The 18,871-nt window shown below is 40.5% G+C and overlaps 1 protein-coding gene across 1 annotated transcript; it reads right to left on the bottom strand.

Moving 5' to 3' along the window:
* Positions 1 to 312: 312 nt before the first annotated feature.
* LOC109928154 (interferon gamma-like) lies at positions 313 to 1,255 on the bottom strand. Its single transcript, XM_020528160.2, has 4 exons — positions 1,126 to 1,255; positions 809 to 877; positions 525 to 719; positions 313 to 432 (listed from the first exon to the last, which is right to left on the bottom strand). Exons 1-4 carry the CDS (start codon positions 1,240 to 1,242, stop codon positions 313 to 315), a joined length of 501 nt encoding a protein of 166 aa, XP_020383749.1. The 5' UTR covers positions 1,243 to 1,255.
* Between the last annotated feature and the right edge of the window lie 17,616 nt (positions 1,256 to 18,871).

Here is an 18,871-nt window from a genome sequence, read left to right as displayed (position 1 = left end):
GGAATGTCAATCTATTGGCCATACAAAACATCTGGTTTTAAGATGTTTGATCAAAGCATTTTTTTCAAAATGATTGCCAAATTGAAATTGTATTTAGGTCAGTAAAAGTTTCACCTTAGTTCATAGAACTTCATAATTGTCTAATAAATATTCAAAGTCCACGGACACAAGGGAGCAATTAGTAAAATTAACAATATTATGATAAACATGTCATTGCAGCAAATATAAATTATTAAATATGAAATAAATAGGTTAAATTTTTGATTTTATAGACGTGTCTATTATTGCTCTACAACTAAAGTAAAATAATCTTTAGATCCTCGGCCTCCTTCCCATGTTCCTCTTGCGTCTTCTTTTCCCAGTGTCTTTCATTATGTCCAGAACATCGTGAAGTTCAATGATTGCTTTGCGCTGAACCATTTGATCATCCCACTGTCAAAGGTAAGATAAAGATAGACTTTAAATAGATTCAATTAATTATCAAGTTGAGAAATCAATATAAAAGCAATGTAAAAGATGCTTACTTTGATATTGTACAATTTCTTGAGATCACTGAGAAGTTCTTTTTGTGTTTTGTAGTTTGCAGATGTCATACACTCATTCAAACTATTGGCAACAATGCTAACTTCGTCCTTGACTTCATTGTGTTGCATTAAAACTTTAAATAAGTCCAAGTACAAGTGCAGTATAGCATCCAAAATAATGCTTTTTTCAGGGATCTGAAAGACAAATAATAGTGGTTACATGAATATAGTAGTGGAATACAAGCATGTTCAAATACAGAAAAATTCTTTGAGCAGAATCTCACCTGTTTATACTTCTTTAGTATATTGGTAAATATTGCCCCTCCATTTCCAACATCCGGATGGTTTATATTCTAGAAACAGTTTAAATCACAAGTGGTCAATAAGAATCCAAATTTAAACATTTGTATTATAAAGCCAAATGCAACTCAAAATCTTCATGTGAAATAAGTTGAACAATCAAATTGAAGTTTTGCATCTTGCAAGATAGTACTTGCTTTAAGTAATTAACTTTTGTATGGCACTCAACACAAATAAATGTTCTACACTACATCAAAAGGCATAGACGACGAAAGCATTATACATTAAAATCAGTACTTACGAAATGTTGGCTCAACCGTGTTAGTTGCTTATCCAATGAATGTGGAGCTGCACATCCAGTAGAATCTGAAAGTACGTGACTGACCATCCCAATGATCAAACATGTCAAAAGTATCATTGTTTCGAGAAGATCAAACACTCTGAAACAAAGTCACTGCTGTGAATCTTTATGTTTGCTCTGATCTGGCTCAAAAGTAAGACTGATGCCAAGCATTGTTCCTTCTTACATTTATACTTGCTACTTGTGTATTTTTGGCTCATCAAAAATACCCAGCTCACACTTGCTTTGCAATTCATTGAAGTTGAGATGGTGTTAGATAGGATGGGACAAACGTTGGTGTAGCCCTGAGGTTTGGTTTGTGAGGTTTCAGTTAATAATTTCCTTCAAATGAAGTGACAAGCTAACACATCGCCCATGCAGATTACGTAGATCCTGATCAGTCTGAGTTTTCAGGGATCCTTCGAAAGAAGCATTCTCTGGTGTGGGAAAATATTTGTGGTTAGCGGGCCACTCCTGTCATGATCACCACTTCTAAGTAATTATTTCTTTCATATTTAGCGAAAATGTAAACGTTGAGGAAAGGGACAGATGTCTTCATGAACTGTTTGCAACCCTTAAACTATTCAGTCAACCAAAATTTCCTCAGTGCTTGAACCAAAGTCATGTTGCTTCCTTCCAATGTAACTTATCCGTTACAAACTTCATTCCATTTTATGGTTTTGGTCACTCATATTAGCAATGGTTGCTGTGCAGACTTAAAATGCAAGTTAGCATGTTGCTTGAAGTTTGGCACGCAAATGAATGATTTACTTTGCTCAAATAGCACTGTTACGTAAAGCGATTAAGGGATAGGATATGAGTTATCTTCTAATACACATCCTTATGGCTGAATCCTAAGGATTATGTTATATGAGTTTGAAATAAACCTCATAGCTGAACTTGCCAGTGTATCAAAAGATAGAGTCTGCTGGTTTTGAGAATCTTTTATTCTCCAGTTGATTTCAGGTGTATAGTAAAGCAGTTGTGCAGATTTTGTCTGTGTTAGTTCAGTTCTTGCTTGTGTCAGTAATTAATGTGACTCAAGGCAGTAAGTTTGAAACTGGAGGTTTTCACACCTCATCAGAAGCAGCTCCTTCAACATGGGTTGAAGCAATCACCACCAGCCCCACCCCCCACCACCCCCCAGCACGCTGGAAATTCAAACTAATCAGCAATTTCATGACATTGGCGGCCTTGCTCAGCAGAATTTTTTTACAGAAAGGATGTCAAGAGGCTGCATTTTTTTTCCATTCCTTTCTCAAGCTGGAGAAGGTCAGACCACAAAGCAATCTTTCTTTACGCTCTCCCTGTCAGATCACCCGAATGTACTGGAAAACCGTCTGTCGAAGAGGGGAAACCATTTAGAACTTGTGGTTCATGTAGCAAAGAAGCAATGACATAGGGATAAACAGCCTTAGGTGCCTTAAGAAGGTGGAGGAGATTAGATCTGTATTGGTGCTTAATACGATAAAAGTACAAATCTCAATATTGTGCCTGACATCGAAGATTAGGTCAAATTAAAGAAATGTTACCAGAGAAATAGTGCGGTAAAGTAATTATTAGATTATTATTACTTGGTTTGTAGTGGATAATGAAAATTGCAGAGCATCAGCCTTGGCAACAAAAAAACTGAGAATCGAGTTTTGGATGCAGACCTTAGGCCCGATCAAAATTAGGCTTCATGCCTAAGGCCTTAGTTAGACAGGTGGGCTGTGAATACCTGCTCTGTTTTCCCAAAGGCAGCTGCTAGTGAACCAGATTTCAATTTCAACATCAACGGCCCTCACTTAGGTTCTGGGGCTGGGAGAGACAATGCAAAATAGAGGGAAGTAACCAGCAAGGAGGTAAATAGGCTTACTGATTGTATTTGTGGCTGTGGCATGTGGAAGAACACTCCTGCATTTGCTTTCTCCCCAGGAAACTATTTTTTTAATTAACATGAATAAACTACATTTAACTGCCCCCTGAAAGCAAGAATCTCAGTTATAAAATGCCACCAGGATAAGTTGAAATAGTAAGTGGACAGATCACCTATCATTGACCTAGTCAAGTGAACTGACAAAGGCGCACCCTGGCAAGTCAACTCTGCAAATGTCCTTTCTGACTGCTTGGAGGTGTGTCAAAATTGGGAAGGCAGTCCCAATGGCTGACCATGATACAGCGTGATATAGTCATAATCATTGAATCATAACCAAAGTAGCTGGTTCCTCCAAAACCTTCCCCAAATACATCACCAGGACTGACAATCAGAGGGAACAGTCCATCAGTATTGGAGAGAGGGAAAGGCCCAGAACCCCTTGAGGTCTAAATTCTCATGATAAGGAAATTCTCCTCTTCATTATCACCTATCAACTATTTCCATTATTTAGCATAAGCTTCAGTTGGTAAGAGAGTGCTATGTAAACATTTTGTGCGGAATTGTCATTTTATTTTATAATATTCTATTTAAAAAGACTACAGCAATCCAGGGATGTGCAAGCCAGCTGCATTAGCCATGGGAAATGCAGGGTTATAAGGTAGAGACATGGGTCTGGGTGGGATGCTCTTCAGAGGGTCGATGTGCACTCAATAGGCCAAATGACCTGTTCCATACTGTCGGGATTCTATGATTCTATGTTCTGTACCCATTCCTCATGTCGTCTTGTACTGCATGGTACTAAATGGAATAAATTCAGACCAGATCCAACACCTCAATATTTGAGATGCCGAAAAATTAAATGTAGTTTATGATAAACTGTCATCTCATGGTCCAGCATATCAGTCACCAGACCATTATCAGCAAGTCAGAGGATCAACCCTGGTTCAATGAAGAGAGTAGGAGTACCTGCCAGGAGCAGCACAAGCATAGCCAGTAATTTGGTATCAATCTGTTGAAGCTAAAACATGAAACAGAATGAATGCTAAACAGCAGCAGCATATGATAAACAGAGCTAAGTGATTCCACAACCAACTGAGCAGATTAAATTTTGCAGTGATGATGGATAACTAAACAATTAGCCTGATGAGGAGGCTCCACAAACATCCCCATCTTTAATGACGTGGTAGCCTAGTATGTCAGACAAGAATCATTGCAACTTCTGCAACCATTTTCAGCCAGAGGTACAAAGTGGATGATCCATTTTGGCCTCGTCCTAAAGTCCCCAACATATCACGCTTCAACCAATTCGATTGACTCCAGATTATATGAAGAAGCAACTGAAGACTCTGGATGCAGGAAAGGGTGTGGGCACTAAAAACATACTAGCTGTTGTGTTGAAAACCTGTGCTCCAGAACCTAGCTGTTCTAGAATAGCTGCAACATTGACATCAACCTGACAATATGGCAATCAACAAAAAGCAGGTCAAATCCAATCCAGTCAAACACCGCCCTAATCAATCTACATGCAATCATCAAAAAGCGATGGAAAATGTAATTGACAATGCTATCAAATAGTACTTAGACCATAAGAAATAGGAACAGGAGTAGGGTGTGTGGCCCCTCGAATTTGCTTCACCATAGCGCTTCCAACGTTCCTCATGTCCACTTTCCTGCTATTTCCCTATAACCATTGTTTCCCTTACTGATCAAGAAACTATCTACTTGCACAGCAATAACCTGGTCACCGAGGCTCAGTTTAGATTTCACCAGGGCCACTTGGCTCCAGACAACATTACAGCCTCGGATCAAACATGAACAAAAGAGGCAAGGCAAGAGACTACCTTTGACATCAAGGTAGGATTTGACCAAGAGTAGCACCAAGGAAACCTCAGCCTATTCAATCTTTCCTTATAGCTCAGATCCTCCAGCCTAAGCAGCATCAAGATAAATCTTTGCACCCTCTCTAAGTCACTGATATTCTTCCCATAATGTGGCGACCAGAACTGCACGCAGTACTCCAGTTGTTGCCTAACCAGCATTTATACAGTTCCAGCATAACATAAAAACTGAAAGAACTGCGGATGCTGTAAATCAGGAACAAAAACAAAGTTGCTGGAAAAGCTCAGCAGATCTGGCAGTATCTGTGATGGAAAAAACAGAGTTAACGTTTCAGGTCCAGTGACCCTTCCTCAGCATAGTTGCAGTTGTATTCCACGCCTCAGCTGATAAGGCAGGCTTTCCATTTGGCTTCTTAAGGACCTTATCTATCCATTCTGATACCTTCATGAATCTGTGGATATAAACAACAATGTCCCTGTGATCTTCAGTGCTTTCCAGGCTAATTAATAGTGTTGGCTCTCCCTAAGTAAATTACCTCACACTGTTCAGGATTGAATTCCTTTTACCACTGCTCTGACAATCTAACCAATCTGTTGATGTCATCCACACTTTATGGATATCCTCCTACCTATTTACCACCCTATCAATTTTCACGTCATCCACAAACCTCTGGATCATACTGTCTGCATTTAAGTCCAAATCATTAAATGTACATCAAAGATAACAACGGCCCCCGCACTCAGCCCCAAGAATCCTCACTGGAAACAGACTTGCAGTCAAAGAAACATCCATCTGCTTCTTGCCTCTCAGCTAGTTTTGAATCAAACATGCCACTTTTTTTGTCAAATGTCGGCCCAAGACTGGGTGTCATCCAGGTTCTGCCATAGATTGTTATGATTTGTTGGTAGGGCTTATGTACTTTATTAGACCCAGCGTATACAGCTAGTACCAAATCCCATTTGGAGTGAGCCCAAATGGCTTCACATTGACAGACAAGCTGGTTGGGAACCTTTAGGAGAGGTTAAATACGAACATTCACAATGGGAGCAGAAGCAGAACATTTTGCTCCTGGAACCTGCTCCACTATTCAATAAGGTTGATTTTTGTTTACTTCATCCATGGTATGAGGGTGTCACTGGGTAAACCAGCATTTATTGCCCATCCGTAATTGCCCAGAGCGCAGTTCAGAACAAACAACATTGCTTTGGTTCTGGAGTCACATGTAGGCCTGACCAGGTAAGAATGGTAGATTTTCTTCCCAAATGGACATTAGTGAGCCATTTGGGTTTATCCAGCATTTCACAATGGATTCATGGTCATCACTTAGACTCTTGATTCTAGATTTTTTTTTAATTGAATTCAAATTCCACCAAGTGCCACAGCAGGATTCAAACCTCGTCCCCAGAACATTATCTGGGTCTCTACAGTAACAGTCCAGTGATAATACCATAAGGACCTTTCATAGACTCCCCACAGTGTGGAAATAGGCCCTTCAACCCAGCAAGTCCACACCAACCCTCAGAGCATCCCACCCAGACCCATCCTCCTAATCTACACATCCCTGAACACTATGGGCAATTTAGCATGGCCAATCTAACTAACTTGCACATCTTTGGAGTTTAAAAGGAAACCAGAGCACCCGGAGGAAACCCACACAGACACGGGGAGAACGTGCAAACTCCACACATACAGTCACCCGAGAGTGGAATTGAGACCAGGTCCCTGGAGCTGTGAGGCAGCAGTGCTAACCGCTGAGCCACCGTGCCGCCCATATTTCTGTTAATGCTTAGATTTCTGCACTCCCATGTATCCCTGATAACCCTTAATTCCCCTGCCTAACAAGAAGCTATCCACCTACATCTAAGAATATTCAGTGACTCTGCCTCCACTGCCTTCTGAGTTCCAAAGCCACACAACCTTTTGAGAGAAAAAAGAATCTCTTCATTTCTGTTTGAAAGGACACCCTTAATTTTAAAACCGTTTCGCCTATTTCTGGACTGATTCAAGAGGAAACATCCTTTCCACGTCCAACCTGTGAAGACCACTCAGAATCTTATACACTTCAGTAAAGTCCCTCTGAAATTCCAATGGATACAAGCCCAGCCTATCTAACCTCCCCTCATAAGATAATCCATTCATTAATTGTGTTAATCTCAACTCCCTCCAATGCATATACGTTTTTCCTTAAAGAAGGAGACCTAAAGAGCACATACATATTGAAGAAGTAGTCTTAACAATGCCGACTGTAACTGAAGTATAATGACTTACTTACTACTTTTACATAAAAGTAATAAAGGATGGATTACCATTAATCTTTTTTTATTACATGCTGTACCTAAATACTAACTTTTTTGTAACTCACACACCAGAACACCTAAATCCCTCTGTACATTGGAATTCTGCTGCCATTCCCCATCTAAGTAATATGTTGCTTTTTTATTCTTCCTCTCAATGTGAACAATTTCATATCTTCCCACATTATACTCCAATTGCCAATTAGAATTGTTTACTCAGCACTTTAGGCTGAAACCACTTACAAGTATTTTAAACTCATTTCTTTTACATATCTACTGGACACCTCCATTGCTGCATGTGTAGATATTCAGGCAGCAATCTTTCATTAAGTGCCAAGTCACTTCTTCTATTAGTCATAAATTGCTCACTAACGTTCACAACTGCATTTGGTTCATAGAACATAGAACATAGAACATAGAACATTACAGCGCAGTACAGGCCCTTCGGCCCTCGATGTTGCGCCGACCTGTGAAACCAATCTGAAGCCCATCTAACCTAAACTATTCCATTATCATCCATATGTTTATCCAATGACCATTTAAATGCCCTTAAAGTGGGCGAGTCTACTATTTTTGCAGGCAGGGCATTCCACGCCCTTACTACTCTCTGAGTAAAGAACCTACCTCTGACATCTGTCCTATATCTATCACCCCTCAATTTAAAGCTATGTCCCCTTGTGCTAGCCATCACCATCCGAGGAAAAAGGCTCCCACTGTCCACCCTATCTAATCCTATGATCATCTTGTATGTCTCTATCAAGTCACCTCTTAACCTTCTTCTCTCAAATGAAAACAGCCTCAAAACCCTCAGCCTTTCCTCATAAGACCTTCCCTCCATACCAGGCAACATCCTGGTAAATCTCCTCTGCACCCTTTCCAATGCTTCCACATCCTTCCTATAATGCGGTGACCAGAACTGTACGCAATACTCCAAGTGCGGCCGCACCAGAGTTTTGTACAGCTGCAACATGACCTCATGGCTCCGAAACTCAATCCCTCTACCAATAAAACCTAACATACTGTACGCCTTCTTTACAACGCTATCAACCTGGGTGGCAACTTTCAGTGATCTATGCACATGGACACCGAGATCTTTCTGCTCATCCACACTACCAAGAATCTTACCATTAGCCCAGTACTCTGTATTCCTGTTACTCCTTCCAAAGTGAATCACCTCACACTTTTCCGCATTAAACTCCATTTGCCACCTCTCAGCCCAGCTCTGCAGCTTATCTATGTCCCTCTGTAACCTACAACATCCTTCTGCACTATCCACAACTCCACCGACTTTAGTGTCATCCGCAAATTTACTAACCCATCCTTCTACGCCCTCATCCAGGTCATTAATAAAAATGACAAACAGCAGTGGCCCCAAAACAGATCCTTGAGGTACACCACTAGTAACTGAACTCCAGGATGAACATTTCCCATCAACCACCACCCTCTGTCTTCTTACAGCTAGCCAATTTCTGATCCAAACCGCTAAATCACCCTCAATCCCAAGCCTCCGTATTTTCTGCAATAGCCTACCATGGGGAACCTTATCAAACGCTTTACTGAAATCCAAATACACCACATCAACCGCTTTACCCTCATCCACCTGTTTGGTCACCTTCTCGAAGAACTCAATAAGGTTTGTGAGGCACGACCTACCCTTCACAAAACCGTGTTGACTATCCCTAATCAAATTATTCCTTTCTAGATGATTATAAATCCTATCTCTTATAATCCTTTCCAACACTTTACCCACAACCGAAGTAAGGCTCACTGGTCTATAATTACCAGGGTATCATATCTCTGTAAACCTGCACTTCCCATGGCCAATCCACTTAACCTGCACATCTTTGTACTGTGGGAGGAAACCCATGCAGACATGAGGAGAATGTGCACAGACAGTCATCTGAGGCTGGAATTGAACCCAGGTCCCTGGCACTGTGAGGCAGCAGTGCTAACCACTGGGCCACTGTGACAGAATTTTGTCCAATTGTGGGAATGTAGGCTCTATCCACTAAGGGTCTAGGCCCGAAACGTCACCCTCTCTGCTCCGATGATGCTGCTTGGCCTGCTGTGTTCATCCAGCCCTGCACCTTGTTGTCTCTATCCACTATGTGCTGCTTTTACTGTCTAACCATATGTTATCTTCTCAAACTAGCTTCTCTAGGTTGGTGCTTCAATCTTAACTATACCTGGTGTTTCTCTTAGGATTTATCTTCTGATTTGATAGCAATCAAGGTGTGACGGATGTGCTAGCTGATGAAAATATAGATTGTTGCTCTGTACAATTCTGCTATTGCTAATGGGCGGCACGGTGGCTCATAGCACGAGAAACCCGGGTTCAATTCCAGCCTTGGGTGATTGTATAGGATTTGGATGTTCTCCTTTTGTCTGCATGGGTTTCCACTAGGTGCTCTGGTTTCCTGCCACAGTCCAAAGATGTGCAGGTTAGGTGGATTGACCTTGCTAAATTGCCCCATAGTGTCCAGGGAGATGCAAGCTAGGGGAAAAGCCATGGTAAATGTAGGGTTACAGGGATAGGGTGGAATGTTCTTTGGAGGGTTGGTGCAGACTTGATGGGCCAGATGGCCTCTTTCAGCATTGTAGAGAAGAAGACATATTTAGGCTGCCGTATCTATTTAAACCCCAGCTCACAATAAATTCCCTAAATTTTGGATAGATACTCTGGATCGTACTGAATCAGATTGTACTGATGATAATTTACTGAGATCACAGAACCTGCCAAAACTATCCAAGTGAAGAGACAAAAACATAACCAAGCATCCCATTGAAGTAGATTTATATGAAAAGTTATGAAGAAAATAAATGCGGAGCTGCACTTCAAGATAGATCATGATAGTGAACAAAAGTTCTAAATTATGAATTGGGAATTCAGAATTGTTATGAGAATGTTTTCTGTGCACAATGTAATCAACACTCAACAAATAGTTCCAATAATAGCAACAGAAATCTGCAAATCATTTGAGTGTCCTTTGGGTGAATTAAAGTAGACCCAATCCAAATTCATCCATATTTATCTGATGATCCTGTCAGAGAAGAAAAACTTGTAGAAATTGTTTGTGCTTATTCACTCTTAAAAGGGCAAAGGCTTATCAAGGATGTTGTAGTTTTAGTACCAACAGTAGGATAACCACAACAGATACAGACCTCAGATTAGCCAGACATTTGGTTTGTCTTTTATTTGTATAGTTCACAGAAATGCTTATTATCATGCTTCTCTAAATGTAGAGAAGCTCAGTGTATCACCTACACAATTTTGCATAAATCACTTGTGCATTACTCATTATGATACAACATTTGGAAAACAAAAATGATGCCTCAAAGGTACGAAAAATCAGAATGCCAACTCTGAAAATAGGAACTGCTTTATTCAGATACTGCAGATAGGAAATGCGAGCTCTTTGATATGAAATAAATGTGGCACTGAGCAAAGAGGAAAGCATTTGAGCTGCAACGTAGCATGGCTTGGACTGAGTACAGAATGAATTCAAAAGTGAGAACACAACACTGAAAATTGAAATGCCACATTTCTACTTAATATTGCAAAACAGCACGTAGTAAACCGGTAATAATATATACCCAGCAAGATATTCTGTATCCAACAGAAACCACATTGAACAAAAGTTTGCACATAGATAAATAATAAAAAAATTGTAAAGTGTCTGCCAAAACAAAATACAGCATGTCATATATGTAGCAGTGACTGAAAATATTTATCTGATTCTCAAAGTAAGTAGAAAAGAAGAGGAAATAAAAAGGTTTATTAAAATATAAGTGACACTTCAAATGGCAACTCTGAGAGTTAGCTCTTTTAATAATTTAAATCTGTTCTGAGGCACAATATTTGGCAGACATTTTGCAGCCATTTTAATATTTGCATTATTGTACTGTCCATCAGCAGAGACTGTCTCCATCTTATGTCAATGGATGTGGCATCAACAAAATGCCAGCCTCATCACATCATCATGGCCAATCTCAGACTAACTTGCATTTTGGAGCCCACGGACACCATACATTGCAATGCTCCTGACTGGCTGTGCAGTGCACATCAATGCACACCATCTCATCACAACACACAGGATGCATCTTATATTCCCAAGCTTTCTTTCTTAGACCTCACTCACTTTGCACTTACTTGGACCCTTACAGAATCATTGGCTTGCCCTGCCTTTTAGCGCATTGCTACTTTAACAAAAACTATCAGGGTTGTAGCATATCTGACCTGGCTTGCTTTTTCATGCAGACGGGAAACCAGGCCACTTGACATGCTTGCTGGTACTGTCAAGGGTGGACATGTTGCTGTACAGCACAGTGCTACATTAATGTCACACTTGCAGCGTGTGCTAGCAGCTCACAGAGGAGGAGGTAGTGAAATAATGATAATGTCACTGGACGAGCATCCTCAGCCCAGGTGATGTTCTGGAGGCATAGGTTTGAGTTCTATCATGCCAGATGGTGAAGTTCGGATTTAGTAAAATCTGGAATAAAGAGCTGGCCTAATGGTGACCATGTAACCATTGTTGATTGTTGTTAAAACCCATCTGATTCACTAATGTCCTTTCGGGAAGGAACCTGCACCTTTACCAGACCTGGCCTACATGTGACTCCAGACCCTCAGCAATGTGGTTGACTCTTCACTGCCCACTGAACAAATAGCAATACATGCTTGTCCAGCCAGTGACACCCACATCCTGTGAACAAATAAAACAAAACACATTGCATGCAGGTAAAACTAATGCCCATGTCTGAAAGTCTAAGCTGAGTAGTCCTTAGTTAAGTGAAGGGGGTCTTTGATCAGTCAGGAGATACCAGCACATTCATCAAAGACGTCAAGCGATCTCAGTCTAAAGATTGGCTGCGGTCAGTCAGGCACTCCTTGTGATCACGTTTGTGGATCTGTGAACTGGAAGTACATGGATTTGGCCACAGTCATCCTGCAGGCCAAGTCCAAACTTGTCCACAGATTGCATGTCACACATTTGGGGAGCTGTAGGGACATCAGTCAGGGGCTGAGCCATATTCAGTTGGGGCTGTCCTCACAGGTTAGTCTGGGAGTGGCTCACTGTCAATCCAGGGACTTTGGGCAGTTAAGGTCAGAAAGGGTGTCAGGAGGCAGCACATGCTGTTTAGGGGAAAGTGGGAAACTCAGTATGGGATGGGATGCTCAGCAGATAATCACAGTGTAGGGCACAGATCTGTATCTAAGGATAGGAAATGATATAGCATTGAAGGGCAAGGGGTACTGCGGAAAAAGTGAAAGGTTTTGAAGCTGAACATACCTTGGCTTCAATGGGAAAGGGCGGCTAGTAGTTCGTAGGCATGGCAATGCAGGAGGTCAGGGACTGAGGGGACGAAATTGATGATAAAAACCATCACATAAAATGGGAGTCTGAAAGCTGATGGGTTTAAGCCTAAGAAAGATATATTTTAATATAATTGGAAAACCACTGACAATTTGATAAACGGTGCAGAAAATTTTATGTTATATTCTTCTCAAGTCAAGAAAAGTGTAGTTCTTCTCCTAGCTTCAAAAATGAATAAGTTCAGGACTGAGCTTTCTCCCTACATTTGATTTACCACTTTTGAGTCTACCTACAGACTATTGTAGTTTCTAAACCACTTGATACTGCACCCAGCCAGAGCTAATGACCTGCCTGGAGGGTTCATACAACCTGCCAATGGCATTGCAGTGAGGCTTGGCTCTGCCCTTAAGATGGCCTGGATCATATAATAGCAGAAGAATGGCACATTTGACAAATTGGTCTCTGAACAGTTAATATCCACTCTGTTACCTGCACGGATACTAAGTATTTAGTTGTATTATTGCTGTGACCATCACCTGGAGACTCATTTGTGCTCTGTAGATGCAGATTGAAACTGTGGTTGTTGGGTTGAGAAGTGCATGTTTGCAATATGTTCCTCTGCGATGCTAAAGCTCATAGATGTGTAAAGGTTGTGCAGCAGTTCTACCTTTCACCATCTGGTTATATAGAGTACTTTGCTTCAATGTGTGATATCACATTCATACCACTTGTGGATCCAAAAAAGTCTAACAACAATGGAAAACTTAGCACTTAGACATAATAAATGCTTCAGTGCCTAATTAAAGTTTGACACTGAGACGTATGTAGTGTAAACTATATTTAACATAACAAATACTTATCTTTTATAAAGATTGATTAATTGCTTTGCTCAAATAGCTTACTTTGGCCTGCAATTAGGAAAATAATGATCACATCAATGCTGTACAAATTTCCTAAGCTAAATAGATTTTTTGGGTAAGTAACCTAATCATAAATAGGAAGTTAACACATCCACAACAGCTCTGCTCACCAAAGACATACATAGGAAATGAGATTTTACCACAAAATAAAGTCTTTCTTCTAATTAAAATACTTTATGTTTTTACTTTGCGATGATACATTATCCTTTTTGATATGGTGATTCACCCACTACATTTCAGAAAATGATGACATAATGATTTTGAAATTAGCAAAAACCTCAACCTTTTGATCTGTCAGTTAAAAGGTTCTGTTGGCATATGCCAATCATCTGCAAACCACAGTTCAGGAATGAAGACTGCTTACTTTCCGAAATGACACTTTTAATTAACATAGTAATGCATTTGATCATGCATTGCATTTGGATCTGAGTTTTTAATACCATTATTATTTAATCAAAAACACCTAACATACAACGGAAAGACATTTTGGGAAACTATGTATGACGCAACAAGGACCATTGGCAACGTTGCCACTGAAGTAGTTCTGTTCATAGTTGTTCGGAAAAGTTGAAAAGAAACATGCGTGATTTCATTACTGACGGTTTAGTAAGAATTTGTCAAGCCTAGACAATGCTCCATCTCATCTATCCACCACCCACCCCACCCTCCATATCTCTGAAATGAACTCCAATATAAAGCCTAAAAACAAAGAAAAATGTTGCATTCTACTTTGATGGGCCTACAACTTACTGATAGCGTTGAAGCTGTTGGCACTCACATACTTTATGTGCAATTTTAAGTCACAATTTCAGGACAGAAACAAATACCCAGTTAAACATGAAAATCCTCCGGTAGTTGTTCAAAATGCATCATACCTCTATAAACTGCATGAAAATGGAACTACATCATTGTGGTTACTTGTCAAAAATATTTCATGGTGCAAAATACCTGTCCTTAGCTCATATCAACAAACTAAACTCAGCCCAAATAGTTAATACAACTCATTCTCATCTAAAAATACTTTTAATATAGTAAGTCTTAAGTGCCAACAAACAAACACACCAGTACTAAGTACTTTTAAATGCGTGTAGTCAGCTCAGGTTTTCATTGTTGTTTCAAAAGGTCTTTTTTTTAAAATTGTGTCAGTCTAATATTACTTCTGAAATATGGAATTTTTGTATTGGCTTCTGGGTTGCCACACTAAACATTGAATGGAATAATTAAATCCCAACAACGAATCAAATTATTCAGCAGTGACAGATAAGTGACACGCTGAAATTCTGTGTTCCACTATAGGAATTCACTTTCTGTTCAGTCATATGTATGGTCTCTGGTTCTGGTCAAATATTAGATTACACAGCTGAGGTTATTGAATAAGCTATTCCATTGGTGCATACATGGGATATGAACTCTGTTAAAATTTACATACGTAATCTTCCTGCATGCGAAGCTGTTACAGACCATGTTATTTGCATGCAAGTCACTTTGATATACAATTGGGAGCTGATAGTTGTTTCCTGTGATGCTGAAATCTGAGTTAGCAGGCTTTTCCATTGTATAATTAATGGTTACTGGTCTATTTAATGTTTCCCTGAACATTTATAGCCTTATAAGCTTATGAAAGATGGCATGACAATGCAAATGGGAGACAATAAAGCTACGTAATTTGAGCAATGATGTAAGTTGTTCAAAATAAATTTTCAATAAATAAATCTCTTGTAATAATTTCAACACATTTTACAGCCATAAATAGATGTATTGATGCCCAATTTAGAAGACCAAATTTCTTCAGTCTCTTGGGCAGCTGAAAAATGTCTGGCCGTAAATTGGATCAAGCAATTTTTCAGGTGTCCAGGTCCTTCATCTAAAGGAACCTCTTGAATATACTAATGAGGAACATAATATTGCTTTAAGACGTATTGAAGAAATTGGTTGGGCAGACCTGGGCAGAGGGGACTGCTTCACACAACGCTTCCAAGATGGAATGTAGCTAAAGTTTCAGCGCTGCATTTTAGGGCCAGTGGTTAGCCTCACAGTACCTGGGGCCTGGGTTCAATTCCAGCCTTGGGCAACTATCTGTGTGGAGCTTCCTCATTCTCCCTGTGTCTGCCCAGGTTTCCTCCCACAGTCTAAAGATGTGCCGGTTAGTTGGATTGGCCATGGGAAATGCAGGATTACAAGGATTGGGTGAGATGCCCTTCAGTGTAGACTTGATGGGCTGAATGGCTTGCTTCAACCCTGTAGGGATTCTGTGCTAATAGCATTTTTTTTAAATGAAGTAAAACAGTGGGCTGAATTTTCCTGAAAGTCAGCTAAGTGTCAATGCTGGGAGTTTCATGGTGTGTGAATCTCAGGCAGGTTTTTCTCCATAATTAGCCACTGCTTACCCCATTACCTAAACACCACACTCCACTGTGCCATTCCCATTTGCTGTCCTGAGCTACCTTGCACTTGCCAGAAGTCCTCACTGGTGGATGGACCTTCCAGATTTCTCACTACCAGCACCATATTTAAAGTTCAGCTGTGCAGCAACTTAAATGCTCTGAGCCAGAAATCGCCTTTTGCAGCGCAAATGTGAGAAGGATTGCTCCAAAGATGGCCGACAGAGGCAATAGGCGCCCCCAATTTGCTGACAGGGACCTGAAGGTCATGGTGCCCAGAGTAATGGAAAGGAGAGCCTCAGAATCAGCAAAGGAAACCATGGCACCATCCTGGTGAGAAGTAGCCACCCAGGTCAGAGCCATTTCTACAGTCCACAGGAATACGCAGCAGTACCACAAAAAGGTTTTTCTGCACTCTGTAAGGATAAGTGCCGCCATCTTTTGTCTGCTACCTCATGGTCACTCTAACTCTGCACCTATCTCCCATCAAGGCTTATTGTCTACTTTCACCTCTGCATGCAGTACCTTCCCTCAATGGTTCTCATCCACTGCTTCCTACCAAACAGGCTGGAAATTGCCGGGCCACTTGCATAATTATTTGTATCATCTATAACAACAGGTAAAGTACCAGATGACTGGAGAGTGGCTAATGTGGTGCTTTTATTTAACACGGGATGTAAGGTGAAGCCTGGGAACAATGGACCTGACAGTCTGACTTCAGTAGCGGGTAAGTTATTGGAGGTGGTTCTGAAAGATTGGATTCCACGCATTTGGAGAGGCAAGGAATGATTAAGGATAGTCAGCATGGTTTTGTACAAGGGATATCATGTCTCGCAAACTTGATTGAGTTTTTTGAGGAAATAACCAAGATGACTGATGAGGGCACAGTGGTAGACATCGTTTACTTGGACTTTAATGAAGCCCTTGACAAGGTTCCGCACGGTAGGCTAATTAGTAAGATTGCAATTCAGGGTGAGCTTGCCAATTTGACACAAAATTAGCTTAACAATTGGAGACAGAGTGATAGTGAAGGATTGTTTTTCAGACTGGAGGCCTGTGACCAGCAGTGTTCCACAGGATCGGTGCTGTGCCCACTTTTGTTTGTCATTTATATAAATGATTTACGTGAGAATATAGAAGCTATTGTTGGTACATTTGCGGATAACACCAAAATTGGTGGTACAGTGAACAACAAAGAAAGTTATCTGAGATTACAAAGAGATCTCAATCAATTGGGTCAATGGGCTGATGAGTGGCAGATGGAGTTTAATTTGGATAAATGTGAAGTATTTGCTGTTTATTTTTATGTTTATATACTCTGGCCCGTTTGGGTATCATTACCTAAATAGCTCTCCTGCAATGCTGTTGATGTTTTATAAGCCTATGTACTCTCTCTCCAGAACCCTGACCCTTTAATTAGTTTAAGGCTCTCTCTACAGCCCTAGTTATTTGATTTGCCAGGACATTGGTTCCAGCACAGTTCACCTGAAACCTGCCTGACTGGAACAACTGAGACAACAAGGTGCAGAGTTGGATGAACACAGCAGGCCAAGAAGCATCATAGGAGCAGAAAGGCTGACGTTTTGTGCCTAGACCCTTCATCAAGAGGCAGACATTGTAAAAGCTATTCACTGTACTTCTACAATGGAGTACGCGTGACAATAAAGGATATTCTATTCTATTCTTTTTCATATTTCAAAATTTCATACATCAAACCAAAACAGGCAAGATACATTTTATACTTGACATGGAAGTAAACCCATGATGTTGAAAAGAAATATTGAGGGAAAAGGATGACTTATATGCTGCGATCTCGAGTACGCTTTAAGGGAACTCTTAAAGGAGGCAAAAAACAGAAAGTTATGGATGGAATTCCAGATCTTAGGACATAGGCAGCTGAAGCCAGCAATGGCGAAGAGCTTACAATCAAGGATACATGAAAGAACAGAACTGCAGGAACCCTAACATTGCAAAGAGTTGTGACCCTGGAGGAGGTTAGATAGACACTTAGGACTGGGCCTTGGAAGAATTTGTAAACAAGGATGTGAATTTTAAAATCAAAGCAGTCAAAGGCAAGTTAAAAAATCATTAACAATGTTCATTCCCAGTACAAATCTATTGAGAGCTGCTCTGATTCCTTAAGAGACATTTTTACGTGTATGGATCATTAGTTACACACTGAACTGGAGATTTTAAGAGAACTGGAACTCCTGCCCAAAACAGTCACTTTTCCATTTCTTTCTCCTCCTTTAACGTGCTCATCCAAACTTACCTCTTTGTCCAAGCTTTTGATTATCTCTCCTAACATCTTCTTAATCAGCTCCATGTTTGTTGATGAGCTTGCTAAGTACCTTGAGATGCTGCACTTTGCTCGAGATGATATAGGAGCTGTATAAATGCAAGGTTTGATTGGTGTTGTTGTATCTACTTTTCAAGCATTCAAATAATCACAATGAGGTCTTCAGCTGCTGCAACTCCACTGCTGCAAAATTCTCATTTTAAAGCAATCTGCAGTCAACAATGTTTCACAGATGATACTCCCTCTAATGTACCTTTCACAGCCTGTTTCCTTGCAATGCACAGTGCGTTTATATTGTTGTGAGGCCATGCATGAACACATATGTGGACTTTCTGCTTTTGCACGGCATTTTGCTCAAATGTGCAGCACTTTCTTAATTGTTGCAGGCTGCACACCCCATGCTACTACAAAGAAAGCTTGGGGTACAGGTAGTAAACATTACGAACATCATTAGTCTTATGTTGGAGTGAGTATTTGAACTGGATCCTTTACCTCCAGGAACTTCAACAGTAAATGGAACATCCCTGGTACCTCATCGTTTCAATGATTACAATCGTGTGCTTTCTTTTAATATTCACCTGTGGGATACGGACATCACTGGCTGGGCTAGTATTTATTGCCCGTCTCTAATTGCCCTGGAGAATGTAGTGGTGAGCTGCCTTCTTGAACCACTGCAGTCTATGTGCTGTAGATACTCCCACAATGCCCTTAGAGAGGGAATTCCAGATTGAGGGACATCCTGGCGACAGAACTGACCTGATACTGATGCATTCATGACATTTAGGCTTATTAAATCAT

The sequence above is a fragment of the Rhincodon typus genome, chromosome 18, assembly GCF_021869965.1.
Source record: "Rhincodon typus isolate 14 chromosome 18, sRhiTyp1.1, whole genome shotgun sequence".
NCBI lineage: Eukaryota > Metazoa > Chordata > Chondrichthyes > Orectolobiformes > Rhincodontidae > Rhincodon > Rhincodon typus.
This window is presented reverse-complemented; position numbering and strand designations above follow the sequence as displayed.

Excerpts from the sequence above, each read along its gene's own strand:
- LOC109928154 (XM_020528160.2), bottom strand. The coding sequence starts at position 1,242 with ATGATACTTTTGACATGTTTGATCATTGGGATGGTCAGTCACGTACTT. Across the intron at positions 720-808 it reads TACTAAAGAAGTATAAACAG|ATCCCTGAAAAAAGCATTAT; the intron begins GTGAGATTCTGC and ends TTTGTCTTTCAG. Across the intron at positions 433-524 it reads AGAAATTGTACAATATCAAA|TGGGATGATCAAATGGTTCA; the intron begins GTAAGCATCTTT and ends TACCTTTGACAG.